At 40.1% G+C, this 19,043-nt stretch overlaps 1 protein-coding gene across 8 annotated transcripts in view; it reads left to right on the top strand.

The window, feature by feature from the left end:
* Positions 1 to 19,043, top strand: part of Bmpr1b (bone morphogenetic protein receptor type 1B) — a 376,549-nt gene that overhangs the window by 351,614 nt on the left and 5,892 nt on the right. For all 8 annotated transcript variants that reach the window (XM_046459181.2, XM_046459183.2, XM_058583843.1 and 5 more), the window contains 2 exons: positions 428 to 725; positions 8,524 to 8,699. In XM_046459181.2, coding sequence (XP_046315137.1) covers positions 428 to 725; positions 8,524 to 8,699 — 474 coding nt within the window. The remainder of the gene's footprint in view (positions 1 to 427; positions 726 to 8,523; positions 8,700 to 19,043) is intronic.

The following is a 19,043-nucleotide window of genomic DNA, read 5'->3' as shown; positions in this document are numbered from 1 at the left end:
GTTTATTTATGTCAAGAATTTATGATAAGAATTGATTGACTTTCTATTAGGCCAGACGTGATCTGCCTGCATCACGGAAGGGTGAATGCAAACTGATCAGTGCGGTGTGTATCTTAACTCAAGACTGGGTTTTGTAAACAATGTTGTTCATGTCACTTTAACATCATAAAGGAATTTAAATGTCATCTACTGATCAGAAAGGAGTCATGTTTTCCAACGTAAACTTTTAATCATTCTTCATCTCTACAATTTCAAGTGTGTCTGATTGTTATTTGTAATTTAATACCACCACAGACATGATCGGAAAACTTAGTGAAATGCTAAAAAAAACGACATCTCTGGATAAAGAATCATATTTGAGACTGTGAATTATTCTAAATTTTATTGAGAAAACACCTCCAATCTTTTTTGTCTCTTTTCCTTTTAGGGTTCATTGCTGCAGATATCAAAGGGACTGGGTCCTGGACCCAGCTATACCTCATCACAGACTATCATGAAAACGGTTCCCTTTATGATTACCTAAAGTCCACCACCCTAGACACTAAATCCATGTTGAAGTTAGCCTACTCTTCTGTCAGTGGCTTATGTCATTTACACACAGAAATCTTCAGTACTCAAGGCAAACCAGCGATTGCACACCGAGATCTGAAAAGTAAGAACATCCTGGTGAAGAAAAATGGAACTTGCTGCATAGCTGACCTGGGCCTGGCTGTTAAATTTATTAGGTTAGTATCAATGTGAACAAATGTGCTTTTTATGATTGTTTTCTATCATTTTAAAATATTATTCACTCTGTAGCTCAGTGTTTGTAGGATATTTAGTAGGTGAGGCATTTCATTAATACCAGCTTTTCTTTGAGGGCAAAAATATCACTCCTCATTTCTGTGCTTATCAGGGACCTGGCTTAGAAACTGTTGATGTTAGATTTGCAACTGTTATGAACCTCTCTTCTGTGGAAAAGAGGTAGCTAATGCCTGGGAATCTGTTGTCAGAATTCTGTGTAACATTTGTAAATAGGAAAAAGTTTAAGGAAAGAGCTATCAGTTATATAATGAGAAAGGCCCTGTTTTGTTTTGATTTTTAATTTTTTAATGGAGAATAGGAAGATAACTTGCATGAGTGTTTAATAAGAAATATTAGAAACTTATATAATACACCCAGTATTCAGCACTATTCTACTGTAGTTTAAATGATGAATATAACACTTGGGCACATAAACCGGGGTATATTAAAAGTGGTTTTCAGACCCCCTTTGGGCTGGTTGGTCTACACAATGTAGAGCAGATGGGCCCAGTTGGGACTTTATTTTAAGTGGAAAGGCTCCTTTTTTTTTTTTCCAGGATGATTTAATTAGAGGAATGGTTCCTCTGTTCTGAAAACAAAACAGCCAAGATGAGTTTGGGTACCACTGGCGTAGAAGAACCATCATATACCTACCTGCCTTTTTGAAAGCTCAGTTTAGATTCGAGGGAAAGCCATGGAATGATGAAAATTTTGGAAAATAAAATTCACAAGAAAGGACGGATGAGTTGGTATTTCCACCTGGAAGTAAAGGCTGCAGTGTGATTTAATAATGAACCCCAAACATAGAAGGTCTTTACCATTTAAACATGACAAATTAAAGTTCCTGATCTTTAAAAACAAAGGAAATGCTTCGGGCTATAGATTTAAGTTAGAAATATGAATCTCCTGCCAATAAAGATTATTACATCCCCTCTTCCTTCTGAGTTCTTTTTAATGACCTGTAGCCCTTTTCAAGTGACACACACACATGCACACACCATGGCATTCTTCACATTACTAACCTTTCCCTCCTTCCTCTGTTAAATTTCTCCATAGAGGTACAAAGGGTAATCTGCTTTCCCAGCCTAGTAATTTTTAATGTCATATAATGTGGCTTCTGTTTCATCCCCTCCTGACACTTCTTTAGTGAGACAACCATTTGTCTTTGTCACCAGGTGGCCGCATCCCCTTCCCATCCCACTGTCCATAGCACCCAAGCCTTTCCCCTCCTCCTCTTTTCATGACACTTTTTACTGTATGTTCCCTCTTCTCTCTCCCACTGGGTCTCTTACCTGCTTTTTAAATACTTTCCACCTCTGTGATTTCTTGTTCTTTCTTCTAGTTCTTAGTTTTGCCGAACCATCCTAAACCTAGGATATCTAACATCTTCTTTTGTTCCCAAACTTTTTGTTTTTCTAACAAATAAATTCTGTCTTCATGAAATTCCCACTTGTCCCTGGCCAGCTTGGGCCCTCAACACCAATTTTCTAGACTCAGGAGTAAAGCATTTTGCAGTTATTTCCTCTTTGTCTTTCCACTATTCAATCTTTTATGCATGCTTGGAGTATAATTTTGGACATTATTTTCTTGGAGTATAATTTTGGACATTATCATAATTTCACAGTTTCCTGTGGCTTTGGGTTAATACGTAAAGTCCCTTGGTTACAGTGGCCTCTCTTTCTTTACTGATCCTGGACTATTGGTGAGTCCTATTCATAGCACACTATTTACTTTTGCTGTCTTTGTTCTGAACCCTTTATATGTTCATATCCCAAGTTTATTTTTTTTAAATGCTTTTATTATCTGAATACTCATATCCCCTCCTCCATCAGAACTACTGCTGGTCTTCAGTTTCTTCCTTAGAGATATCTTCTGTTGCTATTCTCATACAAGTCTTATTTTTAGTTCATCTTCTTGTATACCTCCAGGGTGACCCTGCACCTGTTATGATACTTCTCACTCTGTTTTATAGTGATCGTTGACTATTTATCTGTCCCTCCCAATAGAGAGTAATCCCTTTGAAGAAAGATAACATATATTTTTTCAAATTTCTATCCAAGTACCTTCCATTATAAGGTGTTGCTTATAATTTTTATTTAATAGATAAATGAGTGATTCCATATGGACCACAGAATGAAGAAGAAACACCTTTCTCTAGCTCCAGAGATCCTATACATTATGCATTAAATCCACCTTCCTGGTTTTATATTCTACAGACTCCAATTTATATACTTTTACAGAACTGAGTTGCTTGCAGTTTCTCCTTATAATTCCCCATGCTTACTACTGCCTGGTATTTGGTTACACATTCCCTGGCTTGAAATGACTCTGCTTCTCCATGTACTTTAATCTCAGAGGTGCCTCTAAGCTACTTTATTCACCCCCACTTAGAAATAATGATGTTATCTTCTGTCCTCCTGTAGTAATTTCCTGGCCCTTGTCTGCCTGGTATTATAATTATTTTGTTACATGCCTCATCTCTCCCACTAGTCATTGGGCATCTTGAGAGCAGGATCTATGCCAAAATTTATTAATGTTTTTCCAATTTAATATGGTATAACACGTTACCCATTATTATAAGTATTGTTATTTTGTTTTAAATCAATAAATGTAGGCAATAGCAAGTTAACTGATACCTAATCTTCAAACAAACAGAGTATCTATTATGTTTCTGAAACTTAGTTTTGCTTAACATAAGGGGAATGAACTGAATGGTCTCTCAAATTTTATGTAGACCTTGATTGTAGGAAGTGGAGGGGAACTACTTTAAGGGACAATTCAGAGATTTATTTGGCATTTAGTGGCTAGTTCATCAAGGGAGGAGAGAGATGTGGCCCTGACTCAGATGTTACACAGATTCATATAGCTAAAGATTAGCGGGGCTCATTCACATTTCTAAACCTCAGTTTCTTCTTCCATTAATTGGAGCTTACATTTGATCATTTCAAAGGTCCTGTTCATATTATTTCCTACATCTCAAAGTTTGCACCTCCAGTTTGTGGCCTAAATTTTAAGCCTTTCTTTATATGTCCCTTTGGTTTCTATTGTTTTTTTTTTTTTTACTTTTGTATTTTGTGTATGTGTACATGTACAGATATTTAGAACATTTTATTGCAAATAGAGTCATAGCAAATCCAGTGCTGAATTTTCAGACTTCATATGCGAACTTCCTATGAAAACAGTCTATATTCCAATGTCTCCGTTATGGCAAGTGGTCTCTTAGTTTCTTCAGTCATTTCTGGAGGTTCCCAGGAAAGTGGAGAGTCCAAAGAGAGCCAATGGTGCCTTACGACATTTCCTGCTCCTAGAACTGTTTTGCCCTGTGTTCAGTTCTTCCTGCACTCTTTTGACAATGACCTAAGTGCTGATGCATATCCTGCTCAGCTCAGATTTAATTCAGGGGATGCCCTGGCAGATATCACCATTACCCTGGATCTCTCCTGGGGAGAGAAAACAATGAGACGTGAAGGAATTTACACAGTTTTTAATGTTTTACTCTGGAGAATCAAGCATCCCCTCTGGTGCTTCCATGTCAGAATAAAATATTTTCTTAGCAGGAAAATAAATCCTGACTCAGGCCCTCTCAGGTATTAAATTTTAAATAGAAAATCTATAGTGAAGACTAGGCTGTCACACAGATATCTCTCAGCAGATGATTGTCAAGTTGTCCAAGTGTAAAGAGATGGGTGGCCCAGCCCAGCAGGGACTGAATTTCCTGAGTCCTTCTGATGTCATTATTTTCTGCACTGCCTTGGTTTCTGTACTTACTAGGTTGTTTTTTAAAAAAGTGACATGGCTAAATGACTCGCAGATGTCACAGAACTAAACTCATTAGTGGCAGCCTCAGCACTCCTCCCCAGGTTTCTGCAGCCAGAGAATTTTTAGTTCCAAAGTTCTATTTCTAAGAAACCCGGAGATTTCTCAGAATTTAATCACAGCAGCATTGAACCCAATGAAAAATGCTACGGAAAAGTCTCATTGGTGAGCATCAGAATGGGCAGAGTTTAAGTGAGCAAATCAGTTCCACGGCCATTGACAGGGTGCTTCGGGAAACACGAAGGAAAGAGCACAGCCCTGCTGTAAGCTTCTAAGACTCTTTCACACTTTGGGGGAGGGTATTTCTAGTAAGTCACACACAAGGTCTTCTCACCCAGCCTTGTTTCACATGTTCTTCTAAAGTTTTAGATTATTAAAGGTATACATTATTTACTTCTCCTGTCTTTCTCTATGACCTTCTTATCCCCCCAGTTCCCCTTTCCCCTCCCTGTTTCAGGTAAGGTATCATGAGGAGGAGCCTGCTCCTCCCAGCTAAGCACTCTGCTCCTGTGATGGCCTCTGTTGTCATGTGGGCTCTGCTTAAGACCTTCATGAAGCTCTTTCCTCAGGGAATGGTGCTATAGGGATGTGCTGTGTGCTGAACTGAGCAGAGGCGTCTCCCTTTATATAACACTTCTAATCTGGAAGTTTAATGAGAATCATTCAGTATAAAATACAACTCATACTGATGCTTTGTACTTTTAAATTTCCCTTTATTCCCTATCTCCAAACTCAAATCTTTGGCTTCCCTTTACCCAGGGCCTGGTGACTAAGCACCTAAGGCATGTCCTGTGGGTGCTCATGGTTTGTTCTCCCACCTGCTTAGGGTCCTGAGTGGCTGCTGCACTTCCAGGCTTTCTGCAGTCCCAGATGTCCCTCTGGCCATAACACCGACACCTGTGGTGACCATGCACCATAGCCCCCCTGTGCTGTGCTGGAGGTATGCTGGGCCAGTCACCAGGTGTAGGCATGAGAGAGTGCACTGCTGGGGTCATTCCCTTCCCTATGTCAGTCCCTTCTGTCCCTCCCAGAAGGAACCAATTCCTGTTTATCTTTCGGCTGTACAGATTTCTAATCTGACTACAAATGTGTGTGGCTACTAGAGTGCATAGAACTATTACTTTGTGGGTGTGTGGTTATTTTCTCTGCCTTTGTACCTCTTCTGTGATCAATGTCCTGCCATCCTGCTTTCTGACTGCTCCACACTCCTCCGTGGGAAAGGAGCTGGAGTGGGCTGAAGGCACCCTGGCCTTTTCTTTCCCCTGGGCCTTTTCTTCTGTCACACTATACTCTGTTAAATGTCTTACCCAAGCTGACTCTACTTTCTTTTTGTGTTCTTTTAATTCTTGATGCCCCCGTATTAAATCATTTTAATTTCTAATTTTGGCCTTGAAAATTAATACAGGGTCACATTTTCTCTGCAATTATTTGAGAATAGGTAAAGTGATGTTACTGAAAAACCTAAGAAATGCAGTTTAATTACTTTCAAGCATAGATACATGCCTGAGGGAAGAAGGGCAGAGCTTTATGTCTTAGAGAGTCTGCTACTTCGTAATATCAGACATGAATTATTTAAAATTAACACGTTTGTTTAAATGTAGTGCTAAAGGCGTTTACCATGAGGTCAGTAGTAATTCTTTACAAAATTAATTTGCTCAGTGAAATTCTATTTATTTTCCTGGATATTGATAACCTCTCATTTCATGGTCTTTGTATAGCCTTTCTTTTTAAATTATCCATAGCAAAGATGGCCATAAACAGGCCTTTTCCTTCTTTCATTTCAAGTATACTGTTTTCCTACATGTGCAAGAGACACCATGAGTGGAGGTGGACTGGGGCTACCTCCCCTCTTTAGGGAACTATCAAATGATGATGACAGATATTGGGGGCTTGAAGGAATTCATAATCTTACATTGGAAATGATTATTTATTCAAATACTACCAGGGAAGATATTTATTTAGGGAGGATATTATTCAAATTCTATTTGGAAAAACACCAGGTATGGGGGAGGAAGAAGAGGAGGAATGGCCATGCTGAGATTTTGTGACTGGTGGAAGGAACTAGCTTTTATTGCATTTGACCAGAATTCTTAATTATATGTTTTTGCAGTGTTTGAAGGAAAAAAAAAAAAAGAGAGAGATAACTACATATAGTCTCACCATCACCCATCCTGATTCTTTCCCTAGGTAGAAGTTACTTTTCTGTTCTCCAGCAGATGTCTCCATATCACACTTTCCATTGCCACTTCCTGACTTCTCAAGTCCAAATAAACATGAAGGAGCTAAGAGTTGGAAGGGAGTGTAATTGCCAAGATCTTTATCCACTGTGGTCAGAATATAACTTTGACCTTTGCAAATGCCTGCTTTAAGACTATTCTTAGATGGCTTTCTCAGGACATGTTCTGGTTTATATTAAAGCCTTTAACCATTTTCTTTTCATTTGCAAACCCCTGTTTATTTTTTCTGCTTGAACCCGGGTTTCCTTACCTAGGGCCACCATTCTAGTGATTAAAAGTGATAAATTATAATACATTCAGAAACATATTAATGAAATACCTGCTGTATGCTCACATGAGAGGTGTGGGCAGGTAGAGCCGGAGAGAAGTTCTTCTCCTGGTAACTGGGGGTGGAGCTGGTGCAGTGTCTTTTCAGCTGACATTTTCCCAGTTTGTCATTAAGTCTCCTCTTGGCACACTTTCCTCCCTTATTTACTATTTCGATACACAGACAAATTTTTCTTTAGTATTATGTTGTAACTACTGAATGTTAATGTTTTTATTGGTTCTTTTTAGTTATCCAGGACAGTAGAATCCGTTTGGACATGATTATAAGAGCATGGAATATATCTTGTTCTAATTCAGCCCCCAGCACCTCTCCTTCCCCTCCTCCTGCTCCCTTTTTTCTACTGTACTCATCTGAAAATTAATGTTTTAGCATCTCTTCCTAGTCTTAGGAAAGAACCCAGTACATTAAGACCTGTTTGTCTTAAATGTAAGACAATGTAAGATGATAAGGGATACCTGCTGTTTAACAAATTTATATCTTAATTTTCATTTTATGAAGATAGGTTCTTTGTTACTCCTAGAAAACCATAAGAAATCTGGTGAGTATATTGGTGACGTGTCTTTGGGAATAGTTTTTATCTCTTGGAATAGATTTTATCTAGAAGTGAATTTCAGAAGGTTTATTAAAAACCTTTACAGTTATGTTTTAGTGAATGCAAACCATTTGAGAGCTACAGAGCGACATATGCTGTACTTTACATTTTCCCAAATGATGCCACATGCTTTATGTTTTAGTAGATAATGAAGCAATAAGATCAAACCCAGGTGTTGTTGTTTTCCCCAAACCTGCTAGTGTTTCCGTAAGTTTGGTATTGATCATCTGTGACATCAAAAATCCTCATGACACCTGGCTTAAAAAAATAATAATTCTCTCAGACTGGAGGTGTGGCTCAGTGGGAGAGGGCTTACCCTAGCACGCAGAGCCCTGAGATCAAACCCTAGTACTACACTACACACACACACACACACACACATACACACACACACAACTGTCTTAAACAAACCAAGTTGTTATGTGCACATACCAATTATAATAGCAAAACTATTAAAATATAAAGTATTTAAAAACTTTAATTATTAGATATTTAGCAGTGGGTTAGAGTCTAAATTTGATCTAGTGGTAATGCAGTTTTTTCTGTTATAGTTTCATGCTGATTTAGTCTCATCTGCATTTGGTTTTTACCTGTGAGCATTTGCTGTAACTTCTGGCAAGAATTATTTTTCAAAGAAATATTTTTTATTCCCCAAAAGGTTTTCTTTTCCCACCATCTACTACAGCCCTATTTAAAGCCATCACTTCAAACTGTCATTTGAGGGTCCTCTTTGCTATTGATAACACTCTGCTTTATTCTTTCCTTAGTGATACAAATGAAGTTGACATACCACCCAACACTCGTGTTGGCACCAAGCGCTACATGCCTCCAGAGGTGTTGGATGAGAGCTTGAATAGAAACCACTTTCAGTCTTACATCATGGCTGATATGTACAGTTTTGGACTCATCCTTTGGGAGGTTGCTCGGAGATGTGTTTCAGGAGGTAAGAAACCGTGATGTCTCTGAAAAGCTACTATGGGAGTTACTGCAAATCCTTTCTTGCTGATCAGAAATCAAAGTCATATTGTCTACAGAATAAGGTTTTCTTTTATTTCCCTTTTTAAAAAGAAGTTTATGTGTCACAATCTTACCAGGGAATGATATTTGACAGAGTAATCTTTGCCTCCTTCCCTCCATCTGCTGTTGAAGAATCTCTTCCAAACACTCTGTTAACTTCTCCTATCTTCTCAAAGAATGTCTTCTGCTGCTCTGTGTATTGTCTCATTTCTCTTTTGGGCTTTTCCTCCAGAAGTTCTCCTTCATGTCAATCCTCTTTTCTACCAGCCTTTTCTCACCTACCTGTCAGCTCCTTCCCCAACCCCACTCTCCCATCCCCTGTGCTTCCTCTGCAGAGATTACTGTGGAGACATAACCTCTGGATGGGATACCCATTCATTAACTTCTCTATTTCTTTATTTTCTATAAAACTTCTTGTAAACTAATTTTTAAACATTGATTTTTAGCAAAAGGAAATTAAAGCATCAGAATATTGTTATTGTTTATGATAATTTTTCTACAAGCATAGGGATTCCCTAAAAGACCAACTATAGTTGATATCAAAAAGATATCCTTAAATATTCAGAAGTATTATTGGTTGTGCTGTTTTCGTTTACTGCTACCTTATCATCTTCTAGTAGATTCTGATTCTTTTTAGGTAACAGAGTATTATCCTCTTCTGGGTCAAGTACAAAATATACACTGTAAATTATTCTGCACATGGTTGTGCTCCTGAAAAAAGGTTGATGCTAGTAGGAAGATGGCGGCGAGGGGAGTGCATTACCCCCGTGTGCTGCTTCACTGTGTGGGAGTATGACAAGTCAGGACGGCTAAAGGATATCTTGTTAGGAATTTCCAGCAATAGTGGGGTGCGCCGGAACCTGGAGGAAGGATTTCCATCGCATGAGGATCGGCTACGGGGACTCAAACGCGAGAGGTTTGTCGCACGGAGGGTAACACTGCTTATTCAGCAAATCGCCCCGCGGCTAGAGTCTGCAAGGCGCGCTGGGATAGAGACGCAGGGTTACAGCGCTGCAGTTTCTGCCAGACGCGCAAGCACCGCACTCAGGGCTGAATTCTGGGTTCGAGACGGGGAAGGAAGCGGTCCATCTCGGTTCTCCACACCGGTCAGACCACAGAGGAGGCCAGCAGCCACCATGTTGGTAAACTGACGTCACCACACCTGTTTTTGACTGACCGCAGCTCATTCAGCCATAGAACAGGTAATTTCAGGCTGCAATTCGCCTGCGGCTTGCAGACAGATTGCTAGGGTTCAGCGCCTGGGGGCTTCTTAAAATCTGATCTTATCGGAGTGAACACGGAGCGCGGGGCGGCCGAGTCCCGGCTCCCGGAACCGTCCCAGAACCGCCCTGGCTCCGGGCTGCGGAGCCCGCGGAGGCTGCTTCTTGGACCCTGCTACTATCAGAGCATACACCAAACACTAAGCGGCCGAATTCCGGCTCCCGGAACTGAGCCCGCGGGGGCTGCTTCTTGGAGCCTACACTTATAGGAGCTTACACCGAGCACGGAGCGGCCGAGTTCCGGCTCCCGGAACTTCCCTGGACCGGGGCTAGGAGCCCGCGGAAACTGTGTCTCGGTCCGGGTCCTGCTGAGGGCAGGTCAGGACTCACCCATTGCTTGGGTTGCCTGGCAAGGGGAACGAAATGCTGCCATTCGCATAGGATACCAACATGGCAGAGATCTGATGTCAGCAGAAAGCAGTGGAGGAGAGATCTTCATCAATACCAGCGGTGACATAAGCAGTTGGTCTCCTGGTAAGGGGGGTGAGGCTCAGTCACCCGAGTCTCCTCAATTTGTCCTCGAGCCAGAGGGAAGGAGCCGGGCCGCCGCCAGCCCCCGGAGCAGGCCCAGCGGCTCGCCAGCGTGGTGACCGCGTGACCCCAATTGGAGAGGGGGCGGAGCGGAGCCGCCACCCACACCCGCCAGGTGGGCAGACCCACGACCCAGTAGTACATGGGCGTGGTAGGAGGGGCAGGGCAGAGCCGCCCTTCGCGCTTGCAAGGTAAACAGACCTGTGACAGCCTGGCGGGTCAGGCCCAGTGGCCTGCCAGTGTGGTACACACGTCACCCCAACTCGAGTAGGGGCAGAGCAGATCCTTATCCCACGCCCAGATCAGGCCCTGCCGGTGTGGTGGTCACGTGACCCCAATTGGAGTGGGGGTGGAGCGGAACCGCCACCCGTGCCCGCAGGGTGAGCAGACCAGTGATCAACCTGCAGATCAGGCCCAGGGGTCCGCAGGCGTGGTAGGAGGGGCAGGGCAGATCCGCCGCCCGCGCCTTCAAGGTAGGCAGACCTACAACAGACCGGCGGATCAGGCCCAGGAGCCTGCCGGCGGGGTACAAACACCACCCTAATTGGAGTAGTGACAGAGCAGAGTCGCCTCCCTTGCCAGGAACAGACCCAGCATCCTGCAGGCGGGGTAGTCACGACACCCCAGTTGGAGTAGGGGCAAAGCAGAGCCTCCACTCGTGCCCGAAAGGTGGGCAGATCTGCGACCGACCAGCAGGACAGGCCCAGTGGCCTGCTGGTACGACAGACACGTCACCCCAATTGGAGTAGGGGCAGAACAGAGCCGCCACCAGCTCCCAGAACAGGCCCAGTGACCTGCCGGCGTGGTAGCCACGACACCCCAATTGGAATAAGGAGAGAGCAGAGCCGCCGCCCGCACCTGCAGGAAAGATACGCAAGCAGTATGAAAAGACAAGGAAAGAAAGGACCACAAGCAATGCAGGTCAACGCAACTTTAGAAGAGGTAACAGCTGCAGCAGATGGAATGTCAGATAAAGAATTCAGGATATACATGCTTCAGATGATCTGGAGTATCAAGGAAGACATTAAACAGCAAAATCAGACAATGAAAGATCACTTCGACAACGAATTACGCAAACAAATCCAGAAAGCAAAGGATCAACTATACAGGGAGATAGAGGTTATAAAAAACAAGCAATCAGAAATCCTAGAAATGCAGGAAGCAATAAACCAACTTAAAAACTCAATGGAGAATACTACCAACAGAGTAGAACACTTAGAAGATAGAACATCAGACAATGAAGACAAAGTATTTCAACTTGAAAAGAACATAGACAGCTCAGCAAGACTGTTAAGAAACCATGAGCAGAACATCCAAGAAATATGGGATAACATTAAGAGACCAAACTTAAGAGTCATTGGGATACAGGAAGGTACAGAGCTCCAAACCAAAGGAATGAGCAGTCTATTCAATGAAATAATACAAGAAAACTTCCCAGACTTGAAGAATGAGACAGAATCCCAAATCCTAGAAGCCTACAGGACGCCGAATGTGCAAAATCATAAGAGATCCACACCTAGACACATTATAATGAAGATGCCCAACATACAGAATAAGGAGAGAATTTTAAAAGCTACAAGAGAAAGGAAGCAGATTACATTTAGGGGCAAGCCAATCAGGATAACAGCTGATCTTTCAACACAGACTCTGAAAGCTAGAAGATCCTGGAATAACATATTTCAAACACTGAAAGATAATGGGTTCCAACCAAGAATTGTGTATCCAGCGAAATTAAGCTTCAGGATGGAGAATGAAATTAAAACCTTCCACGATAAACAAAAGTTTAAAGAATTCGCAGCTAGAAAACCATCTCTTCAAAACATCCTAGCCAAAGTATTACAGGAAGAGGAAATGGAAAATAACAATGAAAACCAACAGTGGGAGGGAGAACAGTAAAGGGGGGGGGGAAACAATCAAAGAGGAAAACAAACAATGTTTAGTAACAGAAATAAACAAATATGGCTGGAAGAACAACCCATATCTCAATAATAACCCTAAATGTTAATGGCTTAAACTCACCAATTAAGAGACACAGGCTAGTAGAATGGATCACAAAACAAGACCCAACAATATGCTGCCTACAGGAGACGCATTTGATAGGAAAAGACATACATAGGCTGAAGGTGAAAGGTTGGGAAAAATCATATCACTCATATGGACTTCGGAAACAAGCAGGCGTGTCCATACTCATATCAAATAAAATAGATTTCAAGCCAAAGTTAATCAAAAGAGATAAAGAGGGACACTACATACTGCTTAAGGGAACCATACACCAACAAGACATAACAATCATAAATATTTATGCCCCAAACAATGGTGCAGCTATGTTCGTCAAACAAACTCTTCTCAAGTTCAAGAGTCTAATAGACCACCACACCATAATCATGGGAGACTTCAACACACCTCTCTCGCCACTGGACAGATCTTCCAAACAAAAGTTGAATAAGGAAACTATAGAACTCAATAACACTATTAATAACCTAGACCTAATTGACATATATAGAGTATACCACCCAACATCAAGCAGTTACACTTTTTTCTCAGCAGCACATGGATCCTTCTCAAAAATAGATCATATATTATGTCACAGGGCAACTCTTAGACAATATAAAGGAGTAGAGATATTACCATGCATCTTATCTGATCATAATGGAATGAAACTGAAAATCAACGATAAAAGAAGGAAGGAAAAAGCATACATCAATTGGAGAATGAACAATAGGTTACTGAATGATCAATGGGTTATAGAAGACATCAAGGAGGAAATTAAAAAATTCTTAGAGATAAATGAAAACACAGACACAACATATCGGAATCTATGGGACACATTGAAAGCAGTTCTAAGAGGAAAATTCATTGCTTGGAGTTCATTCCTTAAAAAAAGAAAAAACCAACAAATAAATGATCTCATACTTCATCTCAAAATCCTTGAAAAAGAAGAGCAAAACAACAGCAAAAGAAGTAGAAGGCAAGAAATAATTAAAATCAGAGCTGAAATTAATGAAATCGAAACAAAAGAAACAATTGAAAAAATTGACAAAACTAAAAGTTGGTTCTTTGAAAAAATAAACAAAATCGACAGACCCTTAGCGATGCTAGTGAAGAGAAGAAGAGAGAGAACTCAAATTACTAGCATACGGGATGAAAAAGGCAATATCACAACAGACACTTCAGAAATACAGAAGATAATCAAAAACTATTTTGAATCCTTATACTCCAATAAATTAGAAGATAGTGAAGGCATAGATAAATTTCTTAAGTCATATGATCTGCCCAGATTGAGTCAGGAGGATATAGAAAACCTAAACAGACCAATATCAATTGAGGAGATAGAAGAAACCATCAAAAGACTACCAACTAAGAAAAGCCCAGGTCCCGATGGGTATACAGCAGAATTTTACAAAACCTTTAAAGAAGAACTAATACCAATACTTTTCAAGCTACTTCAGGAAATAGAAAAGGAGGGAGAACTTCCAAATTCATTCTATGAGGCCAACATCACCCTGATACCTAAACCAGACAAAGACACTTCAAAGAAAGAAAACTACAGACCAATATCTCTAATGAACCTAGTTGCAAAAATCCTCAATAAAATTCTGGCGAATCGGATACAAAAACATATAAAAAAAATTGTACACCATGATCAAGTAGGATTCATCCCTGGGATGCAAGGCTGGTTCAATATACGGAAATCAATAAATGTTATTCACCACATCAATAGACTTAAAAATAAGAACCATATGATCATCTCGATAGATGCGGAAAAAGCATTTGACAAAGTACAGCATCCCTTTATGTTCAAAACTCTAGAAAAACTAGGGATAACTGGAACATACCTCAATATTGTAAAAGCAATCTATGCTAAGCCTCAGGCTAGCATTATTCTGAATGGAGAAAAACTGAAGGCATTCCCTCTAAAATCTGGAACAAGACAGGGATGCCCTCTCTCTCCACTTCTCTTCAACATAGTTCTCGAAACACTGGCCAGAGCAATTAGACGAAAGAAATTAAAGGCATAAAAATAGGAAAAGAAGAAATTAAATTATCACTATTTGCAGATGATATGATTCTATATCTAGCAGACCCAAAAGGCTCTACAAAGAAACTATTAGAGCTAATAAATGAATTCAGCAAAGTGGCAGGATTTAAAATCAACACGCATAAATCAAAGGCATTCCTGTATATCAGCGACAAATCCTCTGAAATGGAAATGAGGACAACCACTCCATTCAAAATATCTTCAAAAAAAATAAAATACTTGGGAATCAACCTAACAAAAGAGGTGAAAGACTTATACAATGAAAACTACAGAACCCTAAAGAGAGAAATAGAAGAAGATCTTAGAAGATGGAAAAATATACCCTGTTCATGGATAGGCAGAACTAACATCATCAAAATGGCGATATTACCAAAAGTTCTCTATAGGTTTAATGCAATGCCAATCAAAATCCCAATGGCATTTCTTGTAGAAATAGAGAAAGCAATCATGAAATTCATATGGAAAAACAAAAGACCCAGAATAGCAAAAACAATGCTAAGCAAGAAGTGTGAATCAGGCGGTATAGCGATACCAGACTTCAAACTATACTACAGAGCAATAGTAACAAAAACAGCATGGTATTGGTACCAAAACAGGCGTGTGGACCAATGGTACAGAATAGAGGACACAGAAACCAATCCACAAAACTACAACTATCTTATATTTGATAAAGGGGCTAAAAGCATGCAATGGAGGAAGGATAGCATCTTCAACAAATGGTGCTGGGAAAACTGGAAATCCATATGCAACAAAATGAAACTGAATCCCTTTCTCTCGCCATGCACAAAAGTGAATTCAAAATGGATCAAGGAGCTTGATATCAAATCAGAGACGCGCCGTCTGATAGAAGAAAAAGTTGGCTACGATCTACAGTCGGTGGGGTCGGGCTCCAAATTCCTCAATAGGACACCCATAGCACAAAAGTTAATAACTAGAATCAACAAATGGGACTTACTCAAACTAAGAAGTTTTTTCTCAGCAAAAGAAACAATAAGAGAGGTAAATAGGGAGCCTACATCCTGGGAACAAATCTTTACTCCTCACACTTCAGATAGAGCCCTAATATCCAGAGTATACAAAGAACTCAAAAAATTAGACAATAAGAGAACAAACAACCCAATCAACAAATGGGCCAAGGACCTGAACAGACACTTCACAGAGGAGGACATACAGTCAATCAACAAGTACATGAAAAAATGCTCAACATCTCTAGCTGTCAGAGAAATGCAAATCAAAACCACCCTAAGATACCATCTCACTCCAGTAAGATTGGCAGCCATTAGGAAGTCAAACAACAACAAGTGCTGGCGAGGATGTGGGGAAAAGGGTACACTTGTACATTGCTGGTGGGACTGCAGATTGGTGCAGCCAATTTGGAAAGCAGTATGGAGATTTCTTGGAAAGCTGGGAATGGAGCCACCATTTGACCCAGCTATTCCCCTTCTTGGTCTATTCCCTAAAGACCTAAAAAGAGCATGCTACAGGGACACTGCTACATCGATGTTCATAGCAGCACAGTTCACAATAGCAAGACTGTGGAACCAACCTAGATGCCCTTCAATAGAGGAATGGATAAAAAAAATGTGGCATTTATACACAATGGAGTATTACTCTGCATTAAAAAATGACAAAATCATAGAATTTACAGGGAAATGGATGGCATTAGAGCAGATTATGCTAAGTGAAGCTAGCCAATCCCTAAAAAACAAATGCCAAATGTCTTCTTTGATATAAGGAGAGTAACTAAGAACAGAGTAGGGACGAAGAACAGGAGAAGAAGATTAACATTTAACGGGGATGAGAGGTGGGAGGGAAAGGGAGAGAGAAGGTAAATTGCACGGTAATGGAAGGAGACCCTCAGGGTTATACAGTGGAGGGGGTAGAGAGAGAGGAGGGGAGGGGAGGGGAGAGGTGGGGAGGGGGGAGGGTGGAGGATGGGAAAGGCAGCGGAGCACAACAGACACTAGTATGGCAATTTGTAAATCAATGGATGTGTAACTGATGTGAATCTGCAATCTGTGTATGGGGTGAAGGTGGGAGTTCATAACCCACTAGAATCAAAGTGTGGAATATGATATGTCAAGAAATTTGTAATGTTTTGAACAACCCACAATAAAAAATTAAAAAAAAAAAAAAAAAAAAAAAAGGTTGATGCTGCTGTGGTTCCTCTTCATGGCCAATTTAAATGCTTCATGTAATCATGAACTTGCTCCAAGTTGTGAAAGTACATATAACTATTACTGGGAATTGTTCCTTTACCTGCTCTTTATTATCTGGGACATCTTGGGAAAGTTGCTAAACTTTTCTTTGATTCAGTGTTTTATTAAAAATGAGGCATATTATTGTATGTACCTCAGACAGTTGTGATGTTTCAATGAATGTAAAGAGAATTAAAACCACCTGGCACATAAATGGCACTCTGTTAGCAATACATACTATTAATTTTCTTTTTGGTTGGTGGAGCCTTAATATATGCAGATTTGTATTTAAATTAAATAAAAGCAAGAAGCAGTTAATGGATAAACATTATACATATAGATGTAGAAAGATCACCTTCAATAATGCAGTGCCTTCTAATCACCTTGGGAATTCTGAGCCTTTTATAAGCAATTTGAAATAGAACACATTCCCTTTGAAATGAGAAAACTGTTTGTACAAAAGAAAGTGAATACAAGAAATTTACTATAACCAGCTATTGACTAAATCTCCTGTTGTAAGTATGAAGAAGAAGAGAAGTAGCCAAAACATAAATAGATTAATTGCTTTTGCCTTGATTTCATACTGTGTAAGTAGGAGGGGAATTTATTTTTGAATAATCTGCTTGCACTGAACTAGAATAGTTTTATAGATGTTAAAGGTATAGTAGAGTACAAGATGACTTTCTACTTTTGTTTTCCTGAACATCTAAAGCAAATAGGTCTGCAAACTAGAAGTCTAGGTTTGAAAAGCCTTATGTCAAATAGAGAAGAAATGATCCCCAGCTTTAGAAACAAACTAGTTTTATGTGCACAGCAGGGTCTTAATTGCTTTGCCTGGGTTGTCTTTGCAGGTAGAGGTTTGAGAAATATCCCTGCAGGAGATCAACTTGTTTCTCAGAGGAAAAAGTCCCTGCTCTGCCTCAGGCCAACTGCATGGCCTTGAGCAAGTTTTTTAAGCCCTAGGAACCAAGTTTCCTCTTTGTGTGTAGTAATCCTTTCTCATGAATGTGTTTGTGAGAATTTAATCAGATGAATTATACAGCATACCTACCTGCATGCTTGGTCTAAGTGGGCTCTCAAAAAATGTGTTTCTTTTCTCTTTTCCAGAGAGGCAAAGCACAGTAATTTTTGTTCTGTAACATTTTGAAGTTTTATAAAGATATTGGAAGACTGGGGAGTTTGTCTTTCTAGTTCAGGAAATCTGGGGTGAAGGAGACATAATCAGATGTAGGCCTTTCAAACTTGAGAAGGAAGTAGTGGGGAAAGAGAAAATAAACCACAAAATTAAATGGCAGCTCACATGGAAATTTTGATAACTTGGTTACATGATAAAGAGAAAGAAGTAAGGTCTATGTTCAAAGTCAGAATTTGATTAACTCATAATTTTGTATGATTGGTTCTGCTGGTATCTATTGTAGTTTATATTCCTGCCTCACCATCCATCCATCCATCAATTCATCCAAGCAATGGCACCACCATTAGACACTGAGGGAAATGTGAGATGAATCAAGTAGATCTGGTGGTTGCCCTCAAGATGTTTGCAGGACCGTTGTCTTCATAGTCATAAAGGGAGGAAAAATTGAAAAGCAGCTGATCTCCTATGTGTCTGACCCTGTGCTTTTATTATCTTTTATACTGAGATGATAAAGAAGCACAGGGAAGGAAATAGAAACATAGTTAATGCATGTAAGAGGCTTAGTTGTCACAGCAGGGGGGGCACAAATGATGAACAAATGGTGGGTTGGAATGGTCTTTTATGATTTTGAATGGGTTTGATGTTACAAAAAAGAGCATAACACACACCCAGGTTTTGCCACAGTGAACCTCCAGTGGATTTTCTGATGTGGCGTAAAATCTGCCAACTTGATGGTTTCATCTTTGTCAGGTGAAAAGCGGTAGCATTTCTATAAAAGGTGATTTAGGATAGGGAGCAATGGTGCTCTGGAAAGATTTTTCAGAAGAGAATCCATTCATCCTCTGAGAACAGGAGCTGCTTAGCATTATTGTGAGGAGTTCATCAGATAACGTTAAAAGAAAGACACCACTAGCCTTTTTTAAAGGACAGATTGAAGAAAGTAAAAAGTACTTATTAGGAAAGATCAAATAGAGGAGTATATACAGAAAAAAATAAAGAGAAAATAAAAATTAGATAATCTTTAAACCTAAAAATATTGTTAAGATTTTCAGTGTACATACAACTTTCCAAATATTTAATGTGTAAA

Source organism: Marmota monax, unplaced genomic scaffold, assembly GCF_021218885.2.
Source record: "Marmota monax isolate L192 unplaced genomic scaffold, Marmota_monax_Labrador192_F-V1.1 WCK01_AAM20220418_F8-fsc00002, whole genome shotgun sequence".
In the NCBI taxonomy this organism is placed as follows: domain Eukaryota; kingdom Metazoa; phylum Chordata; class Mammalia; order Rodentia; family Sciuridae; genus Marmota; species Marmota monax.
Note: the sequence above shows the minus strand (reverse complement) of the source record. Positions and strands in the feature narration are given on the sequence as shown.